Here is a 26,561-nt window from a genome sequence, read left to right on the forward strand (position 1 = left end):
TGGAGATTAATACTGTGTTTATATGTTACATAATGTTTACCAGAGGAAACAAGAATATGGCTGAAATACGGCTTTCCATTGCTCTTAGAAGCTATAATTACTGACTGAAGTAGCAAAATGAGAATGGTTTTCCAGCTCACTAAAATGCAGTCTTCACTGTAGCCTAGAATGTCTCTTCATGCTCTGCTTACTCTGTCAGATCCTGTCCTTCTATCATCTCTTCCTACTTTCACTCTAATCCTGCCATGTGGATCTCCTTGCCATTTCTTGAACACTTTAGTCACACCTCTCCTCAGGCCCTTTGGACACATTGGTCTTTGTGCACAGAACAATTCCCTAGATGCCCACATGGCTTGCTACCTCACTTTGTTCAGATTTCTGCTCAAATGACACCTTATCACAAGAACCCTCCCCAGCCACCCTTTATTAAATGTCACCCCTCTCATTCTACCCCTAGTTATCTTTATCTTCTTATCATATATCTCCTTGTTTCTTGCTCCTCTATGGAATATAAATTCCAGGAGGGTGAGGACTTTGGTTTGAGGACTGCAGTATCGCTAATACTTTGAATAGTGCCTGGTACATAGTAGGCTCTCAGTTAGTACTTTTTGAGTGAATAAGTAGATAAATTGGATGAATGTATATTACTGAATCACTATCCATCTGAGGTTGTCATGACAACTGTCTTGGACATTTTTAAACATTTCTTCTAGATATATCCTACTAAAAATCTGGAATCAAATATTTTGTAAACTCAACTATAGGTTGATAGAATGAGAAATACAGAAATGAGAAACTTTAAAGTTAAGAATTAAAGTCAAAATGACTTTAGGAAATGTAGAAAGTAATTTGAGCATTACTGTCTTACACCTAAAAATCAAGAAATCAACCAGGATTTAGAGTTACTGTGGGCAGTTGATAATCAAGATATAGCATGCTTTATAATTTTTACTTTTATTTTAAAATAAATAAAGGAATGTACAGAAATATAACTAGGTTTTAGTTAAAGTATGCAAGCTACAGTGCTGGTTTACATGAAACAAAAACATGTATAAATATTATTTTAACTTGGAGAAAGAAAGCTTAAAGGTGATTAAATAGTTGTTTTCAGGTATAACATTTGTTTTTGTCTGTGATGCTGCTGGTATGATTTTTGCTCAGTAGAGTATAGGCCATTTAGAGTCCTTTATTATGAAGTGTAAAGCCTTCTCAGAGGTAAAAAATACTAGAATTACCTTACAATAATTAGTTTTCTATTTATCTCCATCACCAGGAAAATTCTTTTTTCTCTCTCTAAAGGATATCTTTTAAATGTTTATGAGACTATTCTCTGTCTTCAGAGGCTGATAATAAGTTTTTAATGGGGCAAAAAGATACAAAGATTAGCTAAAGAAAATGGCAATTTTTTCAAGATTTTAACATTTTTGCTTTCTTTCAAAATATAGAAAATCTCTGGAATGTAGTATGTTTTTCTAAGTATTTATCATCCCCTAGTGAAATATCTTGTCTTTTGAATATGTTTTTTACCTGTTCTTCATTACTGCTTCCAAAAAAGAAACTTTGACATTTTCTATAAACCAATGAAAGGACTTATAGTATAATTTGCTAACTCTAGGTCTTTCCAATATTATATCACATTTGAAGTTCCATAATGCCAATATTTTATTTGAATTCCTGTAAAACAAATGAGTAAATTAAAATGCTATTTAATATAAAATACTTAGTTTGATTATTTCTGCTTTAACTTAAATAAAAGCCCTTTTGATTTTCTTTAAGTATATTTATATTCTCTTTTAAGTTCTAACTTAGATAAATCATCAGTCCCTTTATTTTTTTACCAAGCTCTTACCAAGTAGGACTCCAGGGGACATGGACAGTAGGAGATGGGGCTGGTAAATGTTAGGATTTTCTTATTTTCCTTGAAGAACTGGCTCCCACTTGTAGAGTCATGCATCACAATCTTTAACTCTAATTTTCTGAAGAAACTTCAGCTGTGGTAGAAATTACCACCACCACCACCATCATTGTCATCATCCTCATCGTGGTTAGCAACAAACAGGAACAGCTAACACTGAGTGCTTTCTGTGTGCCAGTTATTGTTTAACCACTTTACATGAATTAACTCATTTAAATTGTTCAACATTTCTATGCTGTAGATGCGACAGTTGTTCTATTTTACTGATGGGGAAACTGTAGAATTCGTTTTGGGGGGTCACGGCTGGAATGTACTGATTAGTCTAGATGTTAGATCTGAATTGGATGAAGCTGTGTAGCTATAGTAGCTATTGGTAGTTACCACCAACACTGCCCTTTAACCTTGAACAAGGGCACCACTAGCTGCTGCTGCACCATTTAGGCTGCTGTCTCACAAGGCATGATAAAAGTTTCATCTTGTTTGTTAATGTGCTCTATGCCACCTTGTGCTTGGCTTTCTCATCACCCAAGGTGTAGCAGCAGGTATGTAAAGCAGGCACCTTTTGTAGGAATGTTAGGTTTGCCCACTGTGATAGCTGCACAAGAATCTTTAAAGACTTCTTTATGTTTTAAAAAGCAGCATGTATAGACACGGCTTTGAAATAGGCAAAATTTGCCTTTATGTCTTCCAATTCATTTTTCTCACCTGTTCAGTATCATATTACTGCCACCTCCCATTCTCCATCTGCTACTCCTGAATGCCTGCATTATTTTGCCATGGAGATGTAAAGCAATGTCACCTCCCTCCCCATATCTTCTATTCTTTAAACCTGTATACAGTTTTTAGAAGACAATGCTAGGTAAACTGAATAAATAATTGGTGAGTATTTTAGATAGTAGAAAGAAAGAAAGTAAATAGCCATCATATTTGACCAGAAGGAAAATGTTTAGAGACTAATTGGGCCGCCAAGTTAGCTCTGCTTGAGACTTTGTTCTTTTGCAGTTTTTAGAAACTGTTTTCTAGTCACTTTTCTTCTCGTTCTTGAACCTATAGATTTTTATTTTCTTTTGCTTTTTTAAGGAAGTGTAAGGAAGAGCTTGAGGAGGTTTGGTGCTCTGATCTGAGATGGGAGGATAAGGCAGCATTCTCTCACTACTGTATTGATACATTTTAAGTCACGTTATCAGATTATTATATGATAATGTATATGTGTTTATAGACATATTTGTTTATATATTGCTGAGGTTATCTCTGCTCCATTTCGATAGTTCTTATTTGTAATACCTTTTAAAGGAACCAGCTTAGTGTTCTATCTAGGTGGTCAAAGGGAGTTGAAGGGCTGTTAGGGAGGAACAGTGAGAGAAGTCTGAAGAAGCATGAAGGGTGTTCAGAACAGTGAAATCCTGTTTTCACTCAGCTCTTAAGACTTCTAGGTGAGAAATGGAGTATCATTATCATTTTAAGAAAACCTATGCTGTTGATTTTTTAAAATTGAAAAATAGATATTTCTGTATTTTATAGTCCTTTTAACTTTTTAAATGCTGATTTTAAGAACATGATATTTAAAGTAAGCCTTTTTGGGGCACATCTCTGTGTCTCTTAAATTTTTGAGATTTACTTTCTTAGACTTGTGTGTTATTTTAAGATATTGATAAGATAACAGTATTTACTTGATATCCATTCTCTTAGCTAGGCAAACAGACTTGTTTAAATAATTTTTTTATGGCTCATTTTCTTCCTTTTTTTTTATAGGATACGAATTGCTGGAATTAGAGGTATTCAAGGTGTGGTTCGCAAAACAGTTAACGATGAACTTCGGGCCACCATTTGGGAACCTCAGCATATGGATAAGATTGTTCCATCCCTCCTGTTTAACATGCAAAAGATAGAAGAAGTTGACAGGTATTTAAAGAGATATTAGTGTTGAGACTGTGTTACTTTTATATATATGTATGTATGTTTGCTAGGATAAGAATGTTTTGTCTTTAGTACTCTGTAAACAGTAGTCTTATAAAGTTAAGTGAGTTTAAAAATATGTACCTTTCTGAAAAAATTTTTAGTCCGTAGTGATCACATTAGGCTTAGTAGACTACAGATTATTATTCATACACTTAAGCCTTTATTTTCTTTTAGAATAAGTTTACAGTTTATTTGCCACCACCTATTGAATATCCAAATTGCTGTTTTAATGAATACTACTTAAAGTTGCAAATGTGAGAAACAGAAATTACAGCTCTACTTTTGTTAATCTAAAAGATCCAGCATACTTTTGCACAGGGAGTTAGAACTAACCAAAATAATAATGATAATAATAGCTACCCACACTGTATTTTATTTTTTCAACAAATGGTTAGAGACTGTTCATATTTGATTTGTCCTAAGATGTTTTGGAATTGAATATTGTTTTGGGAGATATGCTTATTTTTTCTTTTTCCTCTACAACATTCACTTGCAGTTAGAATTCTGTACTTTATTCTACTTTTTCAAATACTAGAAGCATGCTTATCCCCCACATTTCTGTTGCCATACACAGAGATAATAAGTTAATAATAAATGAATAGTGAAATATTTATTATAAATAATATTTTAATTATTTAATATAAATAATAAATTAATATTTCAGAAGCAGTATTCTCCAATGGCTTATTATCCTGACTTTCCTGATTCTTGCAGTTTGAAGAGGAAAATTTGAATCAAATTTAAAAGTGATTCAATTCTGTAGTTCTAAATTTAAATTTTATTTATTATTTTAGTGATTATATGTGTAATAGCAACATAAAAGTAGTCTAGAAATGAGATGTAATTGATAACTCTATGGTAACACACGTTCATGTTAATTTACACTAATTACAGAAAGGATTCATGCTTAATTCCTTAGATGTGACTGTCTCCAGCTTTGGGAACCTTTCCTAAAGTGTGAAACTTGATGTATTTTAGCACTATCTGTATTTTTCCTATTCTTGGCACTGTAGGTGAGGTGAAAGTTTCCTTATCTAAAATATTTACTATTTAAAGGATCACTAGCTAGTTGGGAACCCATTTTCCATAATTATGGCTCTTGAGGTCTGGGATTAGCATAAGTAATATACAAGAAACAAAGCTCATTGGTTGTCAATTCTTAAGAAATTACATTTTTTCATGATATAATCCCTGTACCACATATACATTTTTAGAATTATTATTCATAAATTCATTAGCCTAAAATAATGTTTCAGGATATGAACAGAATATTGTCTGCTGAAGACAGCTACGTATACAGATATTCTAATTAGCTTTTAAATTTTATTTTTTATTTACAGGCTAGGTCATAGTTTTTCACTTTATTTTTGCCCATTTACAGTTAAATTAAGGATACCTAAAGATGGTCTCTGGGCCCTGTGTTCTTACTAAGATTTTGCTATAAATACAGAAGAGTTGAATGAAAGTGAATAGCAAGCTGCTGAGTATTTTAGTTATATATAAAAGACATTCTGTTAGCTAGAAACAATTTGCACAGCCAAGTTTATTTCTTCAATTTGAAAGAGTGTATGATTCATTTTGGTGATGTTAAATTCATGAAATTAGAATTAAGCTATATATTTTCTCGAGGATAAAAAGAAAATGCCATTTTAACATTTCTAAAAAGTAAAGTATATTTTGTTTATTAGAACTAATATTAAAATTCTTGTGTTTTTCTTTATTTCTCATTCTTTTTTAGTCGCATAGCCCCTCCTTCTTCTCCTTCTGCAACTGACAAAGAAGAGAATCCTGCTGTGCTGGCTGAAAACTGTTTCAGAGAACTGCTGGGTCGAGCAACTTTTGGGAATATGAATAATGCTGTTAGACCAGTTTTTGCGTAAGTAGTTTGTGTTTTCCTGGTTATTTGTGATTTTGCTGTATTAATTCTGTGTTAACTTATTTATAGAGGAAAACTACTTTTTTACTTGCCTGAGTGGGTTATTAATGGAACCAGTGTAACATTGTGGAAGTAGTACAGGACTGAGTCATGCATGGTATGTTTGAATAGTGGTTCAATTACTTAATTAGCTTTTTCCCTTTAAGTATGAAGTGTAATAAGGTGTTTAATATCATGTGCATTAACTTGAATATCTGCTTACAGACTTTGAAATGCATACGTGCAGTGAAATATTTAAACAAACAGTGTCTAAGTATGATGTATCTTGTTCTACTAACTTTCATGGTCAGTTTTTCCTGGTCCCTGGCTTCTATTTATTGGCTGTCTTTTTGCCATGGCTGGGCTGCCTTAGATCACATTCACATCTCTGAGTGAATTCATTTTTTACATAGTGATTAATCAGAGCAAGAATATTAAATATCTTGTTGGTACTTTCATGCTCTCCTCCAGGCAAAATACGTTAATGAGCTTTGAGTTTCTCCACATAGATATGGTCTCTCAAGCCTTGTCAAGCCTTTGTGTTTCTGACTCAATCACCAGATGATAGATCTACTATATAATATTCTGTGTAATTTCTAGACATTTTTGCTAGTCTTTCTTTTGTTAAAATTCACCTTGTCCTTTTCTCCTTCTGACTGTAATAGTGGCTTTATAGAATATGTACGATATTCTAAATGTAACATCCAGAATTCTTTATTTAGGACAGATGGATGTTCTTAGCCTAGGGTTCAAAGTTGAGCCTTAGTTACAAGAATCTATAAATCACAAAATTATATTAAAAATTAGAGAATCATTAGATTTTCAAAGGGATCTATGTTTCCTCCCACCTCCAAAATATTGAGATCTACTGTTTAAAGGCTCCGTAAGCTTATGGAAATGCTACTAAAAATTAATCAGAATTACGCCAAATATACTAAGGGCAAATTTATTTTTTTAATATCTAGACGTGCTGACTTAACGTCAGAATTCCATTTTTTATCTTAATACTCTTAGAACTAATCTATAAGGCCTTAAAAATCTAGAGAGCTAGCTTGGAAGAAAGAATTTACCAAATAAGTTGTACTTGAGTTGAATAACTTGAACTGAGTTATATTTTTTTCTACATAGAACTTAAAATTTCTGATCATGTATTAGTTAATTAATTAAATTAATCTTAAGTAAATATGTGATTACACATTAGCCATTTAGTTAATTAAATATTAAATGCCCTCTGCAAGTGAGGTGCCAGATATTTTGGGAATATATGCATTAATAACAAATTGGATGGGTGATTGACATGCATAATATTTATAAAATAATATATGGATTACGAGAAAAGGACAAAAAGTGCTCTAGCAGTTCAAAACAAATAATTCATGTCTAATTTGAGAATTTAGGGCCAGTGTCTTTTTTTTTTTTTTTTTTTGAGACAAAGTTCGCTGTTGTTGCCCAGGCTGGAGTGCAATGGCATGATCTTGGTTCACCACAACCTCTGCCTCCTGGGTTCCAGCGATTCTCCTGCCTCAGCCTCCCGAGTAACTCGGATTATAGGCATGTGCCACCATGCCTGGCTAATTTTGTATTTTTAGTAGAGATGAGGTTTCGCCATGTTGTTCAGGCTGGTCTCGAGCTCCCAACCTCAGGTGATCCGCCTGCCTTGGCCTCCCATAGTGCTGGGATTACAGGCGTGAGCCACAGCACCCTGCCAGGGCCAGTATCTTTTAATGTAGATGAAGGTAGTTATGAAAAACTGCTCTGGAAATTGTATTTTATTTGTAAAGAATGCTTTTGTTTGACATTGAAGTAGGTTTTTAATTTCAATTATTATTTGATCGAGTAAAGAAAATAATAGATGATTTAAAAGAAATTTTGAATATCATATTTTTAATCAACAGTGAGCACAAGACACTGATATTGTTGGCTGGAGTGTTGGATATAGTTTAGGGGTTATGGTGAGATAAGAGGGAAAACATTTAGGCTATACTGTAGAGATATTAAAATTTTATATTTAAGTTTATAGATAATTAGTGGAGACCTTAGCTCAAAAGTATAAAGTGGCTAGAATTTCCCTTTGAGAAAGTTAATCAGATAGGGCTATATAGGACACATTTGAGCCAAGGCCAGTATGTTAGCAGGTTACTGTAATAAAATTCTTGACAAGTACATATGCGAACTATAAGTAATTGGTAGCATGCTTGAAGTGGTAAATAAAGTTTATTTTTCTTCCTCTTAGCAGATAAATATTGTATTGGACGATATTTAACTTGACTATTGGGTAAGAATCCATAAGATCACGATAATACAGGTCATATTAGCATTAAAGATTTATTTTATATCTTCTGAGAGTGAAGATGGAAGAATTTGCCTCAATTATAAGACAAACTACCCAATTTATCAGATTCAGGTTAACTGTGCATTTGTTTTCTGCATTTTGTTCTATAAATTCTCTGAATGTGTTTCTATCACTGCTTCTGTCCACTTTATTTTAATTGGTGGGTTTCATTTCTGCCTTCTACTCTTCATTCAGGCTTCTTTAGAACAAGTAGCCATGTTCAAATGCTTCTTCGAATGTATAGAGCCTAGAGCATAGTATGTAACACATAGTAGACCTTAATAACTACGATGATTCAGGAGGGATTTCAGGTCTTTTTTTTTTTTTTTTTGGACCATTTCCATTTTTAATGACCCAAAAAGTAATTATTACTCTCAAGGAAATGAAAGTTATAAGAAGCAGCACAGATGTTAATATAGGTCATATCAGGATGTGCTGTTTATTAGTTGTATGAACTTGAAAAACTCATTCAACCTGTCTGAGCTCCAATTTTTTCACCTTTGAAGAGTTTTGAATGTATGCATTAAATGGTTTATTTATATATTAAAATAGAAGCTACCACTTACCAAGTGCTGGCTGCGCCCTGTGACTATGCTAATAACCTTATATACTTTATCTTACTTAATCCTTTTACCCTATGAAATGGATGTTGTTATTATCCCCATTTTCCAGGTCAGAGAACTGACCCTTAAAGAAGTCAGGTAACTCACTCATGGACAAGGACATATAGGTAGAAAATGAAGTCAGAATTCAAATTCTGATCATTTTATTCCCGAACACATGGTCTAGATTAACCATTAAGGTTGATAATATATGCCTAGCATAAAGTATATTTTCAACAAATGATAGTTATAATAAAGCTGGTTTCGATATGGAAGGACAATTTTTAAAATTTAATTTTGATACAGTAGGTGAGAAGTAGATCTGGCAATCTGTGAATATAATCTAAGGCTCTTCCCCTGGTGTTTTCCAGCCTTGTATTTGTCCTTCATTCACCCTCTTTCGTTCAGATTTACTTGTTAGTTAAAATTACCCTTTGAGAGAAGTAAATTAATAAATCACAACATTAAAAAAAACAGGGAATCAATAAATATTTGATTAAATGTTCATGAAACTACTTCTGGTCCACAGCATTGCTTTAGAAATAGCTTCAATTGCAATATATATTTCATGAAGTTCATTAATTAAGAATTAAATTGAAATCTTGCTTTTCTTTTAGGTAATATTCTCACTATTAAGGTTTTCCTATTGTTGAGGTTTCTAGAGGAAGAAAGTATAGTAAAATAGAGAATTTTAAAGTAATTTTTGTTATTTGCAGGCATTTAGATCATCACAAACTGTGGGATCCCAATGAATTTGCAGTTCACTGCTTTAAAATTATAATGTATTCCATTCAGGTAAGGTTTGATTAACTATTTACTGTATTTATATAAGTAATTTTGGTTCTATATGGATAAGCACATTATCAAACAGATGTGGGAAGCTGTAGGATATAAATCATTGCTCTTAATTTAGCTCTTTTGTCTCATTCATTTTCATTTGCTACTTATTTTCTTATTTGCCGAGATGAAAAGATAGATCTAATAGAAATAACTAAATCATTCTATCATGGTTCCCCTCAGAGCCAAGGCCAACACAGACAAGCTTCTTGACAGTCTCCTGCTATCCCCGATTCACTGAGGGTGTTGTCTTTTAGGGGTTCCGAATTGTCACAGGTATTTCTGATCTCATAGCCTTCCTTTCCTGGATGGGCCCTACGCTTTATATCTAGTCTTCTATGTATACAACCATTTAAATGAGTAGCTTTGGGCACTGGAGAGCTGAAGATTTGCCTGGGACTGCTGCTGGCCTCAGTGTGCACTCGCCTTTCCAGGTGCTTACCTTCTTGTGGAGTTTAGACTAAGGGACTTCCCTTTCTTGTCACTTTATGTGGATATCAGAAAGTCTTATATATAACTGACCCTTGAATAACATGAGTTTCAACTGTGCAGGTCCACTTATAGTATAGATTTTTTTTTTCCAACAAAATGCAGATCAAAAATCTATTATTTGTTGGATTCAAAACCCCACGTATATGGGGGCTGGTTTTTTTCCTCGCAGGGCCAACTGCTGGACTTGAGTGTGTGCAGATTTTGGTATGTGGTGGGGCTGGAACCTATCCCCAAGTAAAACAAAGGATAGCTATAGTCTAGTATTTTACTATTGTTTTATGACAGGGTTTGGCAATTTGGGAAAACATGTATAATATTTCTGGAAATGGTAGTATATGCTAGAATAGGAATTTCTGTTTATTATCATTGTACAATTAAAACTTTGGATAGCTTTGAGTGTTTTAGTTGCCATTTACCATAAAATTGGTGCAGGTATCATTCTTAGGTAATATTTCACCCTCTCTCCATAAAACAAATTAGCTAGTCTTGACCAGGATTTATATCCTTAAGGGTTTACATAGACATAGTTTGAAATATAGTAAGGCATTTGTGGTAAAGGGAAAGTATTTTACTTAAAGCCTATCTTTTGTGCTAAATTTATTTCTTGAGGGAATAACATGTGATTAAGAGTTGTACTCTAGGATCAGACAGAGTTCACTATTAGGCTCTTCCTTAAAAGTTTCTGCAGGCAGCAACATTTGCTGTTCACCAATATTCACTGTTCTGCGGCCTCTGCTGCTGATACCCAGGCAAACAGGGTCTGGAGTGGACCTCTGGCAAACTCCAACAGACCTGCAGCTGAGGGTCGTGACTGTTAGAAGGAAAACTAACAAACAGAAAGGACATCCACACCAAAACCCCATCTGTACGTCACCATCATCAAAGACCAAAGGTAGATAAAACCACAAAGATGGGAAAAAAACAGAGCAGAAAAACTGAAAATTCTAAAAATCAGAGCGCCTCTCCTCCTCCAGAGGAACTCAGCTCTTCACCAGCAACGGAAGAAAGCTGGACGGAGAATGACTTTGAAGAGTTGAGAGAAGAAGCCTTCAGACGATCAAACTTCTCCGAGCTAAAGGGGGAAGTTTGAACCCATGGCAAAGAAGTTAAAAACCTTGAAAAAAGATTAGACAAATGGCTAACTAGAATAACCAATGCAGGGAAGTCCTTAAAGGACCTGATGGAGCTGAAAACCACGGCACGAGAACTATGTGACGAATGCATAAGCTTCAGTAGCTGATTCGATCAACTGGAAGAAAGGTTATCAGTGATGGAAGATCAAATGAATGAAATGAAGCGAGAAGAGAAGTTTAGAGAAAAAAGAATAAAAAGAAACGAACAAAGCCTCCAAGAAATATGGGACTATGTGAAAAGACCAAATCTACATCTGATTGGTGTACCTGAAAGTGACAGGGAGAATGGAACCAAGTTGGAAAACACTCTGCAGGTTATTATCCGGGAGAACTTCCCCAATCTAGCAAGGCAGGCTAACATTCAAATTCAGGAAATACAGAGAACGCCACAAAGATACTCCTGGAGAAGAGCGACTCCAAGACATAATTATCAGATTCACCAAAGTTGAAATGAAGGAAAAAATATTAAGGGCAGCCAGAGAGAAAGGTCGGGTTACCCACAAAGGGAAGCCCATCAGACTAACAGCTGATCTCTTGGCAGAAACTCTACAAGCCAGAACAGAGTGGGGGCCAATATTCAACATTCTTAAAAGAATTTTCAGCCCAGAATTTCATATCCAGCCAAACTAAGCTTCATAAGTGAAGGAGAAATAAAATACTTTATAGACAAGCAAATGCTGAGAGATTTTGTCACCACCAGGCCTGCCTTACAAGAGCTCCTGAAGGAAGTGCTAAACATGGAAAGGAACAACCGGTACCAGCCACTGCAAAAACATGCCAAATTGTAAAGACCTTCCAGGCTAGGAAGAAACTGCATCTACTAATGAGCAAAATAACCAGCTAACATCATAATGACAGGATCAAATTCACACATAACAATATTAACCTTAAATGTTAATGGGCTAAATGCTGCAATTAAAAGACACAGACTGGCAAATTTGATAGAGTCAAGACCCATCAGTGTGCTGTATTCAGGAAACCCATCTCACGTGCAGAGACACACATAGGCTCAAAATAAAGGGATGGAGGAAGATCTACCAAGCAAATGGAAAACAAAAAAAGGCAGATGTTGCAATCCTAGTCTCTGATATAACAGACTTTAAATGAACAAAGATCAAAAGAGACAAAGAAGGCTATTACATAATGGTAAAGGGATCAACTCAACAAGAAGAGCTAACTGTCCTAAATATATATGCACCCAATACAGGAGCACCCAGATTCATAAAGCAAGTCCTTAGAGACCTAGAAAGAGACTTAGACTCCCACACAGTAATATTGGGAGACTTTAACACCCCACTGTCAACATTAGACGGATCAACGAGACAGAAAGTTAACAAGGATATCCAGGAATTGAACTCAGCTGTGCACCAAGCGGACCTAATAGACATGTACAGAACTCTCCACCCCAAATCAACAGAATATACATTCTTCTCAGCACCACACTGCACTTATTCCAAAATTGACCACATAGTTGGAAGTAAAGCACTCCTCAGCAAATGTAAAAGAACAGAAATTATAACAAACTGTCTCAGACCGCAGTGCAATCAAAGTAGAACTCAGGATTAAGAAACTCACTCAAAACCACTCAACTACATGGAAACTGAACAACCTGCTCCTGAATGACTACTGGGTACATAACAAAATGAAGGCAGAAATAAAGATGTTCTTTGAAACCAACAAAAAACAAAGACACAACATACCAGAATCTCTGGGACACATTTAAAGCAGTGCGTAGAGGGAGATTTATGGCACTAAATGCCCACAACAGAAAGCAGGAAAGATCTAAAAATAGACACCCTAACATCACAATTAAAAGAACTAGAGAAGCAACAGCAAACACATTCAAAAGCTAGCAGAAGGCAAGAAATAACTAAGATCAGAGCAGAACTGAAGGAGATAGAGACACAAAAAACCCTTCAAAAAATCAGTGAATCCAGGAGCTGGTTTTTTGAAAAGATCAACAAAATTGATAGACCGCTAGCAAGACTAATACAGAAGAAAAGAGAGAAGAATCAAATAGACGCAATAAAAAATAATAAAGGGGATATCACCACCGATCCCACAGAAATACAAACTACCGTTAGAGAATACTATAAACAACTCTACGCAAATAAACTTGAAAATCTAGAAGAAATGGATAAATTCCTTGACATATACACCCTCCCAAGACGAAACCAGGAAGAAGTTGAATCTCTAAATACATCAATAACAGGCTCTGAAATCGAGGCAATAGTTAATAGCTTACCAGCCAAAAAAAGTCCAGGACCAGATGGATTCACAGCCGAATTCTACCAGCGGTACAAGGAGGAGCTGGTACCATTCCTTTTGAAACAATTCCAGTCAAAAGAAAAAGAGGGAATCCTCCCTAACTCATTTTATGAGGCCAGCATCATCCTGATACCAAAGCCTGGCAGAGACACAACAAAAAAAGAGAATTTTAGACCAATATCCCTGATGAACATCGATGCAAAAATCCTCAATAAAATACTGGCAAACCAAATCCAGCAGCACATGAAAAAGCTTATCCACCGTGATCATGTGGGCTTCATCCCTGGGATGCAAGGCTGTTTCAACATACGCAAATCAATAAACATAATCCAGCATATAAGCAGAACCAGCGACAAAAACCATATGATTATCTCAATAGATGCAGAAAAGGCCTTTGATAAAATTCAACAACCATTCATGCTAAAAACTCTCAATAAATTAGGTATTGATGGGATGTATCTCAAGATAATAAGAGCTATCTATGAGAAACCCACAGCCAATATCATACTGAATGGGGAAAAACTGGAAGCATTCCCTTTGAAAACTGGCACAAGACAGGGATGCCCTCTCTCACCACTCCTATTCAACATAGTGTTGGAAGTTCTGGCCAGGGCAATCAGGCAGGAGAAGGAAATAAAGGGTATTCAGTTAGGAAAAGAGGAAGTCAAATTGTCCCTGTTTGCAGATAACATGATTGTATATTTAGAAAACCCCATCATCTTAGCCCAAAATCTCCTTAAGCTGATAAGCAACTTCAGCAAAGTCTCAGGATACAAAATCAATGTGCAAAAATCACAAGCATACTTATACACCGATAACAGACAAACAGAGAGCCAAATCATGAGTGAACTCCCATTCACAATTGCTTCAAAGAGAATAAAATACCTAGGAATCCAACTTACAAGGGATGTGAAGGACCTCTTCAAGGAGAACTACAAACCACTGCTCAACAAAGTAAAAGAGGATATAAACAAATGGAAGAACATTCCATGCTCATGGGTAGGAAGAATCAATATCGTGAAAATGGCCATACTGCCCAAGGTAATTTATAGATTCAATGCCATCCCCATCAAGCTACCAGTGACTTTCTTCACAGAATTGGAAAAAACTATTTTAAAGTTCATATGGAACCAAAAAAGAGCCCACATCGCCAAGTCAATCCTAAGCCAAAAGAACAAAGCTGGAGGCATCACGCTACCTGACTTCAAACTATACTACAAGGCTACAGTAACCAAAACAGCATGGTACTGGTAACACGAGAGAGATACAGACCAATGGAACAGAACACAGCCCTCAGAAATAATGCCACTTATCTACAACCATCTGATCTTTGACAAACCTGAGAAAAACAAGCAATGGGGAAAGGATTCCCTATTTAATAAATGGTGCTGGGAAAACTGGCTAGCCATATGTAGAAAGCTGAAACTGGATCCCTTCCTTACACCTTATACAAAAATCAATTCAAGATGGATTAAAGACTTACATGTTAGACCTAAAACCATAAAAACCCTAGAAGAAAACCTAGGCAATACCATTCAGGACATAGGCATGGGCAAGGACTTCATGTCTAAAACACCAAAAGCAATGGCAACAAAAGCCAAAATTGACAAATGGGATCTAATTAAACTAAAGAGCTTCTGCACAGCAAAAGAAACTACCATCAGAGTGAACAGGTACCCTACAGAATGGGAGAAAATTTTTGCAATCTACTCATCTGACAAAGGGCTAATATGCAGACTCTACAAAGAACTCAAACAAATTTACAAAAAAAAAAACAACTCCATCAACAAGTGGGCGAAGGATATGAACAGACACTTCTCAAAAGAAGACATTTATGCAGCCAAACGACACATGAAAAAATGCTCATCATCACTGGCCATCAGAGAAATTCAAATCAAAACCACAATGAGATACCATCTCACACCGGTTAGAATGGCAATCATTAAAAAGTCAGGAAACAACAGGTGCTGGAGAGGATGTGGAGAAATAGGAACACTTTTACACTGTTGGTGGGAGTGTAAACTAGTTCAACCATTGTGGAAGACAGTGTGGCAATTCCTCAGGGATCTAGAAGTAGAAATACCATTTGACCCAGCCATCCCATTACTGGGTATATACCCAAAGGATTATAAGTCATGCTGCTATAAAGACACATGCACATGTATGTTTATTGCAGCGCTATTCACAATAGCAAAGACTTGGAACCAAGCCAAATGTCCAAGAATGATAGACTGGATTAAGAAAATGTGGCACATACACACCATGGAATACTATGCAGCCATAAAAAATGATGAGTTCATGTCCTTTGTAGGGACATGGATGAAGCTGGAAACCATCATTCTCAGCAAACTATCGCAAGGACAAAAAACCAAACACCACACATTCTCACTCATAGGTGGGAATTGAACAATGAGAACACATGGACACAGGAAGGGGAACATCACACACCAGGGCCTGTTGTGGTGCGGGGGGAGGGGGGAGGGATAGCATTAGGAGATATACCTAATGTAAATGATGAGTTAATGGGTGCAGCACACCAACATGGCACATGTATACATATGTAACAAACCTGCACGTTGTGCACATGTACCCTAAAACTTAAAGTTTAATAAAATAAATAAATAAAAAACAAAAAAAAGAGAGTTTCTGCATGACCTTAGACCAGTTACTAAAACTTGCCTTATACTGTGAAGGGCATGGAGTAATTGAGGTGAACCTACCTCCTAGAACTGTTTGCATAAATAATACATATAAAGTACTTAGAAGAGTGCCAGTGCTTCTGGTCACTTCTGAATGAGATGCTCTTTTGTCGTCATTGTTGTTGTGTTCAATGTTATAGTCATATGTTAGCTCACAAGTCACAAATTGAAAAGTAATAATAACTAATATGTATTAAGCATTTTTTGTACAATAGACACAATTTGGGTGCTTTATACAAATTAACTCATTTAATTGCCCCAAGAATCCTATGAATAATTGTTATTGTTTAAATATTGTAGATGAGAGAAACTGAGTTACAGGGAGATTAAATAATGCTCTCTTAATCTGAGAGCTATTTAGCTATTAAATGATAGAGTCAGAATTCGTTCTTGGGCGAGTTTGACTCCAGGGCTTCTGTACTTCACCACCACTGTATTATGTTGCGTCTTAAAGCGAGTCATCTGTTAATATTGCCGTAAACTTCAGTGTAAGGGCAAATTTTACCATAGGTAAATGAAACCTCAGTACACGTGACTTCAACATACTGTATTACATCTTCTCACTTTCCTTCCTTTCACTCCATATTCTTTTGTTTAATACGTGATATCATTCTTGAGTTGTTCTTTATAAGTAGAAAGAACACATGCTCTGGTTTGCTTAGTATAGTCGTACTTTATAATTATTGATAATACCTCCTTCACTCTCTGCAGTGTCCTCATTTGGACAATAAATCAAATGGCTACCTTACCTATAAAGGCAGACTAATAATTGCACAAGGTTCACACATCAGAAGCATGCAGCTTCCTGGACAAGAAGTTCAGTTTCAGGTTTTGTGTGTGTCTTCCTGCCTAACGTTCAACTATTTTAGCGTAGCTTTAAATGAAACAAAGTAAAGATGAAAACACAAACTTAGTTTTTACCTTGGGTGATTTTAAAAGTAGATGTGTATTATGACAAAAATTTGAGAAATACCTAGAGATGAAATCTGTTACTTGATAGAGAAGGAGGGGAACTTTTTGCTTTTGAGCAGAGTAACCATTATGCATAGGGCACTCCTGCTTCTTTTCAAACCACACATTCCAAAGGAAAGAAAGGTAACCAGCCTGAAAACAGGGCAGAGGGGACCTGTCTGAAGGCAAATACAGACAGGGAGATTGAGAGCCACAGGCGCTTTTTACAGCTTGGTGCATGATAGTAGACCGATCGTGACTCATGGGTGTAAGTGTAGGTTTTAAAAAAACAAAACTTTGCTGTTCTTAAAAAAAAACCTATTCACTGGAGTTAAAAATAAACATTTTTTTGGCTATCCTTTTTTTGATTTAGGCCCCAACATCATTCACTATGGTTGATCTAATTTATTTATATGTGATAAAATTGCCTTTGTTAATTTTACATCTTTTGATATCTCCTTGATTTAAATTTTGTCAGGTACACATTGATAATATTTTCATTTTGACACTAGCTCTTGATTAGATGAGTGTTTTGACTGTTTAGCATTGTTAGGTGTCCATGTTAAATAGTATTTATCTAGTTTGGGTTTGGGAAAATATGGTGAATGTCATAATTTATGTTTTTTACAAAATTTTGTCCTATTATCAAATTATAAAAGTGTATCAGTGCACTTTGTGAAATTACAGACAAATATAAAGATAATAAAGTTTTCTCATAAATCTCTTCCTCAGAGGTGGCCACTGTTAATCTTTTTATATATAATTCTAATTTACTTTTTAAAAACTAGATTGAATTTTATTAAACATGGAATTGTGCAATATGCTTTTTTTTCACTCAGAGTGTCATAAATATTTTCCAGCATCTCTGTTTATTCTTTAAAAGAATAGCTTTGTATTGTGGCTATTTATTGTCTCATAACATGACCACCAGTCGCTAATTGGACATTTACGTGTCAGGTGGTTTTTTTATCTTAGGAATTCTGCCAAGGTACATGTACTTGTTTATACATCTTTGTACTGTTTTGTCTCCTTCAGGCTCAGTATTCTCACCATGTGATCCAGGAGATTCTAGGACACCTTGATGCTCGTAAAAAAGATGCTCCCCGGGTTCGGGCAGGTATTATTCAGGTTCTGTTAGAGGCTGTTGCCATTGCTGCTAAAGGTTCCATAGGTGAGTGCCAATAAATAAAATAAAATAGTGCATTAATCTGGTTCAAAGTGTCCTTTCAGTAGGTATAGCAGTGTATGAAGAACTCTTTAAGAATATTTCTATACATTTTTTGGTGCACAATAATTTTTTTTGAAATTTGAGTTCATGCAGTTACTTTCAGGCTTCTTTAGCGCACAGTTAAGTATTTTCCTTCACATCAATTCCTCCTCCCTTTCCTTCTTCTAATAAAGGTTTTTGAGTATTGATTATATACTGAACATTGGGGGAATGCAGATACAAGAAACTGATAGTGTACTTGTGATTAGACAGCTCCATCTAATATGTAATATGTGGCAAGCTTTGATCACATATCATTTAAAAAGCCAGGGTTTACAGAAGGGAGGGAAAATGGATTAGCATGAGCAAAATTTTATGTGGCCCATTTTGGGTAGAATGTATGGTGTTAGTTTAGAAGTCAGAGAAGTGGCTTTAAAATTAAGTTGTATTCAAATTGTGGACATAGTTCTTCAGCTGATTAATAGTCCTTAAAGATTTACTATAATCTTCATGAGAAAAGTGCTATAGGATAATTTTTCTGGCAGCAAAATGTAGGGCACATTGGAAATAACAAGTCAGTGTCGTTGTATCCACGAGGAAAGAACTTGCCCTTGCATGGAAGCAGTAGGAATGACAATGTCAAGTTGATAGGATTTGATAATGGGTTAATGAGAAGAAGGGATAGTTCAAAAATTACGATATTTTACTTACATGTAACTACAAAAATGAAATAGTGCATATTAGAAATACAGAAGTTTGAAGGAGAATCTGGTTATGGTTTCTTTGCTTGAAATTCAAAGTGGAAATATATTATCTAATGATATAGTCATCCCTCAGTATCTGCAGGGGATGGGTTCGAGGACCCCTGAGAATACGTAACTCTGCGGGTACTCAAGTTCTGTATATAAAATGGGGTAGTGATTGCATATAACCTATTCACACCCTCCCATATACTTCACATCATCTTTAGATTACTTATAATACCTAATGCAGTGTAAATGCTATGTGATTAGTTGTTACACTGTATTGCTTTTTTATTTGTGTTATTTTTTTTATCGTGGGTTTTTTTTTCTCCCGAATATTTTCAACCCGTAGTTGGTTGAATCTGTGAATCCAGAACTGCAGATATGGAGGACCAACTGTATTCTTTTGTTCTTTTATTGTCAAATAAAGGTGGGCATCTTGGATGTGAATTTTCTGTTTTATCTTGTAACTTGAAGAGATAAAACTGGTTATTTAATTGGAAAGTTATTTAATTGGAAATAATGAAATAAAACATAGATGATACATTGAATCATCACATCGATTAGTGTCTGCTGTGTGTTAGGTACTCTGTGCTAGGCTCTATACGTTCGAAGAGGCATTTAAACATGGCTACCTTTCCTGAAGAAGCTTAAATCAAGAGTAAAAGGCAGAAATGACACCCACTAATTAAAATAAAGTGAACAGAAGCAGTGATAGAAACACATGCAGAGAATTTATACAAAAAGCGAGAACAAATGCGGTTAACCTGAATAATAAATTTGGTAGTTTCTGTCTCATAATTGAGGCATATTCTCCCTTCTTCAGTCTCAAAAGATACAAAATAAATATTTGATAGTTCTGTGAGCTATATTATATAATTTTGTGGATTCTTACCCAGCAGTTAAGTTAAATATTGTCCTAGTACACATTATTGTGAACAGATAAGATTAAATAGGTAGAAAGTTTTTGGTAATTCTTATATGCATATACACGTTTTTTAAGGGTGGAACCAGAGATTCAAACAGTGAGCTGCTCATAAATGCCCAGTAAATGTTTGTTGGTATAATGAGGGGCTTTCTCATTTCTCATTTACTCTTTTTTAAAAAAATGAAATAGTTTATAAATTACTATGGATTTCTGACTATTTAGAAAATTACAAAAACAATCTGTGGAGAAATAAGATAATTGACTTCAAATATGCAATACTAGAAACATGTATCTTCTCACATAAGTGATCCTTTATAGGTCCGACAGTGCTGGAAGTCTTCAATACCCTTTTGAAACATCTGCGTCTCAGCGTTGAATTTGAAGCAAATGATTTACAGGGGGGATCTGTAGGCAGTGTCAACTTCAACACAAGTTCTAAAGACAATGATGAGAAGATTGTGCAGAATGCTATCATCCAAACAATAGGTGAGTACATTTCACTTTTCAAAACTATCATGTAAAACAGTGATTTACAAAGCTCTCACATAAGGTCCTGGACTATTATAGTACATTTGTCAAAGATGAATGATAGCTTAAATTTCTGAAAACTTTATTTTCGAAAACAAGCAAGCATGAGAATGGAACAAAGAACAGTATGTTGTTCCATTAAATCTGCAGGACACAAATTCATCTATTGTTGACATTTTACGGCATTTACTTCTTCATTTGCTTTTACTCTCTTTCCTGCATCTCTTCCTCCCTTCTCTCTCTCCCTCTCTGTTTCTTTCTTTCCCTATGTGTGTCTCTTTGTGTGTGTATGTATATGTGGGAATACACACATACACATGCATATTTTTTTCTAAACCACGAGATACAGGAAGTTGCATACATTATGGTCTATTACCACTAAATACTTCGATGTATTTTTCCAAAAAATAAATGTATTTTTTAATATAACCAGAGTAAAATTGTCAACATCACTAAATTTAACATTGAGGCAGTACTTGAATCAACCTTTCATATTTCAGTTTTATCAGTTGACCCAATAATGTACTATATTGACTTTTTTCCTTGAGTCCAAGATTCAGTCTAGGATCATATATTGCGTTTAGTTGTAATATTTGTTTAGGTCCATGAGTCAGGAACATTTCCATTATGACATGGACATGTCTTAGGAGTAAAGTCCCCCTCCCACTTTTTTAAAAATAGAAAGTTCTTCATTTGGTTTTGTATGGTGTTTCCTTGTGATTAGGCTGGGCGCGGTGGCTCACGCCTGTAATCCCAGCACTTCGGGAGGCCGAGGTGGGCGGATCACAAGGTCAGGAGATCGAGACCATCCTGGCTAACACGGTGAAACCCCATCTCTACTAAGAATACAAAAAATTAGCCGTGTGAGGTGGCGGGCGCCTGTAGTCCCAGCTACTCTGGAGGCTGAGGCAGGAGCATGGCGTGAACCCAGGAGGCGAAGCTTGCAGTGAGCCGAGATGGCACCACTGCACTCCAGCCTGGGCGACAGCGAGACTCCGTCTCAAAAAAAAAAAAAAAAAAAAATTCAAGTTAGATATTCCTGGCTGGAATACTACATACGTGATATGTTCTTCTCAGATTAGCACATCCGGGGGTACACACTGTAACTTACTCCTTTTTCATTATATTAATTTTGATCACTTAAGGCATTATTATATTCCTCCACTGTATAGTTTTAGTTTTTTCCATTGTAAATAATAAGCAACCTCTGAGAAGAGACTTTCAGATCATGTGGATATTCTGCTTTTCATCCAGACTTAAGGTTAGATCTAGCATTCATTTATAATTCTTGTCTGAATTAGTCTTTACCTTGATGGCTGCAAAATGATGGTTTTTAAACTCTAGCACTCCTTCCAAACCTATCAGTTGCCTCTCAATGTTCTGTTGTAAGCAGGAGCCCCCTTTTCTACCTTTCTGTGTGTGTAGGAATGCATGTATTTGTTTATTGGTATGAACTCAATGGATTTATATTTTAATGGTTTATAATTCATTACTGTAGTTAATCATTTTGGTGCTCAGATTGTCCCTGATTTGGCTCAAGGCATCCCCCCACCCCCCTGAACCTTTTTTTTTTTTTTTTTTAAAGCACTGCCTTACTTGAGTAAGCTGTTCCAGACGAATTCTGTACTTTCTGCCCCAGCACTGGAATCAGGCATTTCTCCAAAGGAGCTGCGGTTGTTTTTAGTGGGCAGTAGTATTAGAGACTAAGATCTGGATGCTAATATCTTGGACTTTAATATCGTACGCTTTTCTTTCTTTTTTAAATTTTCTTTTTTTTTTTTTCCTGTCGATAGTCAAAGTACAAACAGTAAAGAGCTTCCTTAAGAAAACAGCCATGAGAATTTGCAGTTTTGGAAATGAAATAATCTGACTGTATAAATACAGATTCAAGCAAGCAAGCTATTTTTCTACTTTAACTTTTTTCTTCCAATATTTTCTTCAGGATAGCCAGATCATATTTTAATATAACTACCTGGTTGCTATGATAATTTCACAAATGGATCGTATTCCTGGGATTTAGTACCTAATTTCTAACCTAATAATAGTTTCAATTAATAGTAGAGTCATATATAAATTTCTTCTGAAACTGGGCTTATGCCTTTTATCTGGGTAATTTTTTCACTTATGGGCTACTTATTTATAATAATCCTTTGGGATACTTAATACAGAGTTTCTCTTGGTCATCTTGTTTTTGAAGTTTATGGATATGCATACATGCATTTTGCATCTCCATTGACACCACCTATTTATTTATTGGACATATGCGTACACCAGTTCTTGTACTAGGGCCTCATGATACATGGGGCTCTCACCTTGTAGAGGCATTTGTTGATCTGCTTGGAGTGGTAACTCTATTTCTTCTAGTTGCAGTCTCATCACATGTCTAGAAATTGTCCTCATTAAGGGAAATACCCAGGAGTGTCTCATTCAACACACTAACACAAAGTAGGCACTTAAGATTTTGAGACTGACTGAAAAGACAAAATATCATAAACTCCAACATTACCATGGAGTCATAATAAAGCATAGACATTCTAGTTATTGCTTAAAACAGTTAGTATTAATGTATAGTGAACCTCGCTTCTGTGGTGACTTTTACATTTATTTGGGTTATTTATAGATTATTTGCGATATTCGAGGATGTTAAATCAGCTAATCTTGTTTCACAGAATTGATTTAAATTGCTTTAATGACTTCTAATTGATTCAGTGTTACTGTTTCACTCTAGAATTTTTAATGTATTGTTTCTTAAGTATTATAAAATGTATATATAGCAGACTCAAGCCATATTTCTGTGATACAACACATTCAGAATAACATGTAAGAATTTAAAAATGAGAGGAAAGAAATGCAGTGTGGCACGGTAAGATTTCTCTTTTATAATCAAACTTTTTAAAAAAAATCTGGTTTCCTTAATAGTTTCCTTTTTAATTTCTCAGTATTCTGGCAGTTGTCAGATCATGGCGTTATTCCTGTCAGTGAGCCATGGAACAGGACTACTATAGCTTTTGCACTTTAAGTTATCAGGCTGTTGGCCAACTCCTCTTTCTTTTAAAATAGTGAAGAACATAGCTACCTGCTGTGTTCTTTTCTTCTGGGCTCATTTCTGTTCACTAGTTCAAATACAAACAGTAGGTATAGTGAATGAGATGCTTTTGGTGACTTTATCCTTAGAGTTAATCATATTGAAGACTGCTATCCAATTTTAAGTTAAAAAAAATCAAAGCAATTCTAAAGCATATATTAGTTGCATTTCTTTCCTACTATTATTATTTTTAGGTCTTTAATAGTCGTTTGTCTAATTAACATCAGATATAGTGGACTCAGTTGACCATATACTTGGGAGACAAAAATAAGAGTTTTTCCTTAGGACAGTGGTTCTTAACTTTGTTGCACATTGAAATTACCTCAGGATCTTAGAAAAGTACTGATGCTTGGACTCCCACCCCCAGATATTCTGACTTAATTACTTTGGTATATAACCCATGCATCAGCATGTTAAAAGCTCCCCTAGGTAATTCTAATATGCAGCAAAGCTTGGGAAGCACTGGATTAGAGGAAACTATTCCACGCATTTGAAAAGCTTGAAGAATGACCTTGAATCAGAGATACAAATGTTGTTGAATACAGGGAAGTATGATAGTGCTTGCTGACTCCAAACTTTTACTGTAGTTAGGTGCTGTGGTAAAGAGAAGTGCAGGGTACTTTATGTCCTTGTGGTAATAACTAACTTGTTTGGAACAGAAGGTCAGTGTCCAGTTTTCTGCAAGACTAGAACATATCTAGTTGTATGGAAGAAGTATAGAATAATAATAGCATAAGCTTTGGAAATAAATAACCCTTACCTCAGGCCCTAATGTTAGCTGTGTAATTTTTTGGTAAGAGTTCTTAACTTCTCTTATCCTCATTTCCATAAGAGGAAACTGAGAGAAATAATAGAACCTAGACTCATAAGGTTATTTTGCAGATCCAAATGCAAAATAGTTTCTTATTCCATAAATATGTATTCCGTAAGTGTTAACAACAATATACTTTATGGAGATGGAGTCATGTTAAAGTTATGAGATTTTTGACTGCTAATATACGTGATTGTGGGAAATGACTTTTACCCCTAAATCCAATCAAAATGATGAATAGAACAGTTTGAGTTTGTATAAACACATCATGAACTCCAGTAATAGAAGCTGAATAGTTACATTGAAAACTCAGCTTATTCTTAAAAAATACTAAAAATTCAGAAAGTTTCTGTAATGACTACATTGAATTTTAAGAAAGGAACATAACAGCCATGATTTGATAGTCTGTTCCAGTCTTTCAAAGAAATAAGAAACTTTTAAAGTGTGAGTAAATGATACTTAAAGGTTAAAAATCTTTTGTGACCAGGAAGTAAGTATCAAAAGCTACAGCAGATAAATTTAAAATATTCTCAGAAACTAGACTGCATAAGAAAAATGACAAGTAAGTTATTTACTTATTTTTTACATCTGTTGAATTATGTATGTTGAATTAATTCACAGGGGTAAACTATAAACTTGGCTTATTACAATGACATTCAAATATTTGAGCAATCCTGGAAAACCAGAGTAGTGACTAATTATTAACTTCTTTACCAGACAATGTGTGGCCTGATTACTGGAACAAAAATTTAGGCTTACGATGTGTGAACTAGAGTTTCATCAGAAATACTACCAAAATATTTTTCCTTTTTTTTTTCCTTTTTTTTTTTTTGGAGACAGAGTTTCACTCTTGTTGCCCAGGCTGGAGTGCAGTGGCACGATCTTGGCTCACCGCAACCTCCACCTCCCGGGTTCAAGCGATTCTCCTGCCTCAACCTCCTGAGTAGCTGGGATTACAGGCATGCGCCACCACGTCCAGCTAATTTTGTATTTTTAGTAGAGACGGAGTTTCACCATATTGGTCAGGCTGGTCTCGAACTCCCAACTTCAGGTGATCCACCCACCTCAGCCTCCCAAAGTGTTGGGATTACGGGCATGAGCCAGTACACCTGGCCAATATTTTTCCTTTTTCTAAAACTCCAGTCAACTCAAGTCAATGCCAGTTTGTCACTGTTACAATTATATAAAAAAAGACTTTAATATATTTATCATCTTGTCTACCAGTCCATTATACACAGTTTATATTGTACATAACTAAATGATTTTGTACAAATGAAATTGTAATATATTTTAATGTTACATGTAGCTTACAGACTTGTCAGTGATTGTTTTACCACATATTGAAAACTTTGGCTAAAAATAATTTTGTATTATATGGAAAAGTAGACTTTTTCAATTTCTAAGATTTATCTTAATACTTTCATAGGATTTTTTGGAAGTAACCTACCAGATTATCAGAGGTCAGAAATCATGATGTTCATTATGGGGAAAGTACCTGTCTTTGGAACATCTACCCATACTTTGGATATCAGTCAACTAGGGTATGTTCTCAGACTTTAAATTTGAACTTAGTCTTGAGTTACATTTTATCCTAACGAAATCTAGAAAATGTTAAAGTTTTGTTTTTTTTTAAATCATTAGTAATAACATTCCTATGGAAAGCAATTAGTATTATTATGACAGTAGATTGCTAAGCAATTGAATTAACATTTTTAGGCCTTTAGAATCATTTTCAGCTTATAAATTCTCAGATATTTCCATCTTTAGAAATTGTTTGGCCTGGACATTGTGTGTGTGCATACACATTTAGGGTAACGCTTCAAGTTTCCTGTATAAATTTTAAACATTAATGTCAATATATCAGAAATATTGGCTTATTCCTAGAATTTTAGACTGAAAGTGATTTTAAAGATTATGTGACCCCCTTATTTTATACATTTAATTTGATTTTATAACATGCTAAAGTTTTTGTTTGTGAATGTTTTTGTTTTGTTAATTTAATAAGGAAGTAATAGTATCTTATTCGACTTACATTTCTTTGACCATAATTTGTTATTTTTTAAAATTGTTCTTACCTGTTTATTCATATTTATTAAAGAAAGATTATGTTCATCAACTATGTTAGTAATTATTTTCTCCAATTTAAGGTATCTTTT

General features: G+C 35.0%; 1 protein-coding gene across 5 annotated transcripts in view; it reads left to right on the forward strand.

The window, feature by feature from the left end:
- The window catches only part of EFR3A (EFR3 homolog A), a 109,601-nt gene that overhangs the window by 46,280 nt on the left and 36,760 nt on the right, over positions 1–26,561 (forward strand). For all 5 annotated transcript variants that reach the window (XM_002819435.6, XM_024251081.3, XM_054518827.2 and 2 more), the window contains 6 exons: positions 3,668–3,817; positions 5,613–5,750; positions 9,440–9,518; positions 18,139–18,274; positions 20,300–20,467; positions 25,832–25,946. In XM_002819435.6, coding sequence (XP_002819481.3) covers positions 3,668–3,817; positions 5,613–5,750; positions 9,440–9,518; positions 18,139–18,274; positions 20,300–20,467; positions 25,832–25,946 — 786 coding nt within the window. The remainder of the gene's footprint in view (positions 1–3,667; positions 3,818–5,612; positions 5,751–9,439; positions 9,519–18,138; positions 18,275–20,299; positions 20,468–25,831; positions 25,947–26,561) is intronic.

Source organism: Pongo abelii, chromosome 7 (genome assembly GCF_028885655.2).
Source record: "Pongo abelii isolate AG06213 chromosome 7, NHGRI_mPonAbe1-v2.0_pri, whole genome shotgun sequence".
Taxonomy (NCBI): domain Eukaryota; kingdom Metazoa; phylum Chordata; class Mammalia; order Primates; family Hominidae; genus Pongo; species Pongo abelii.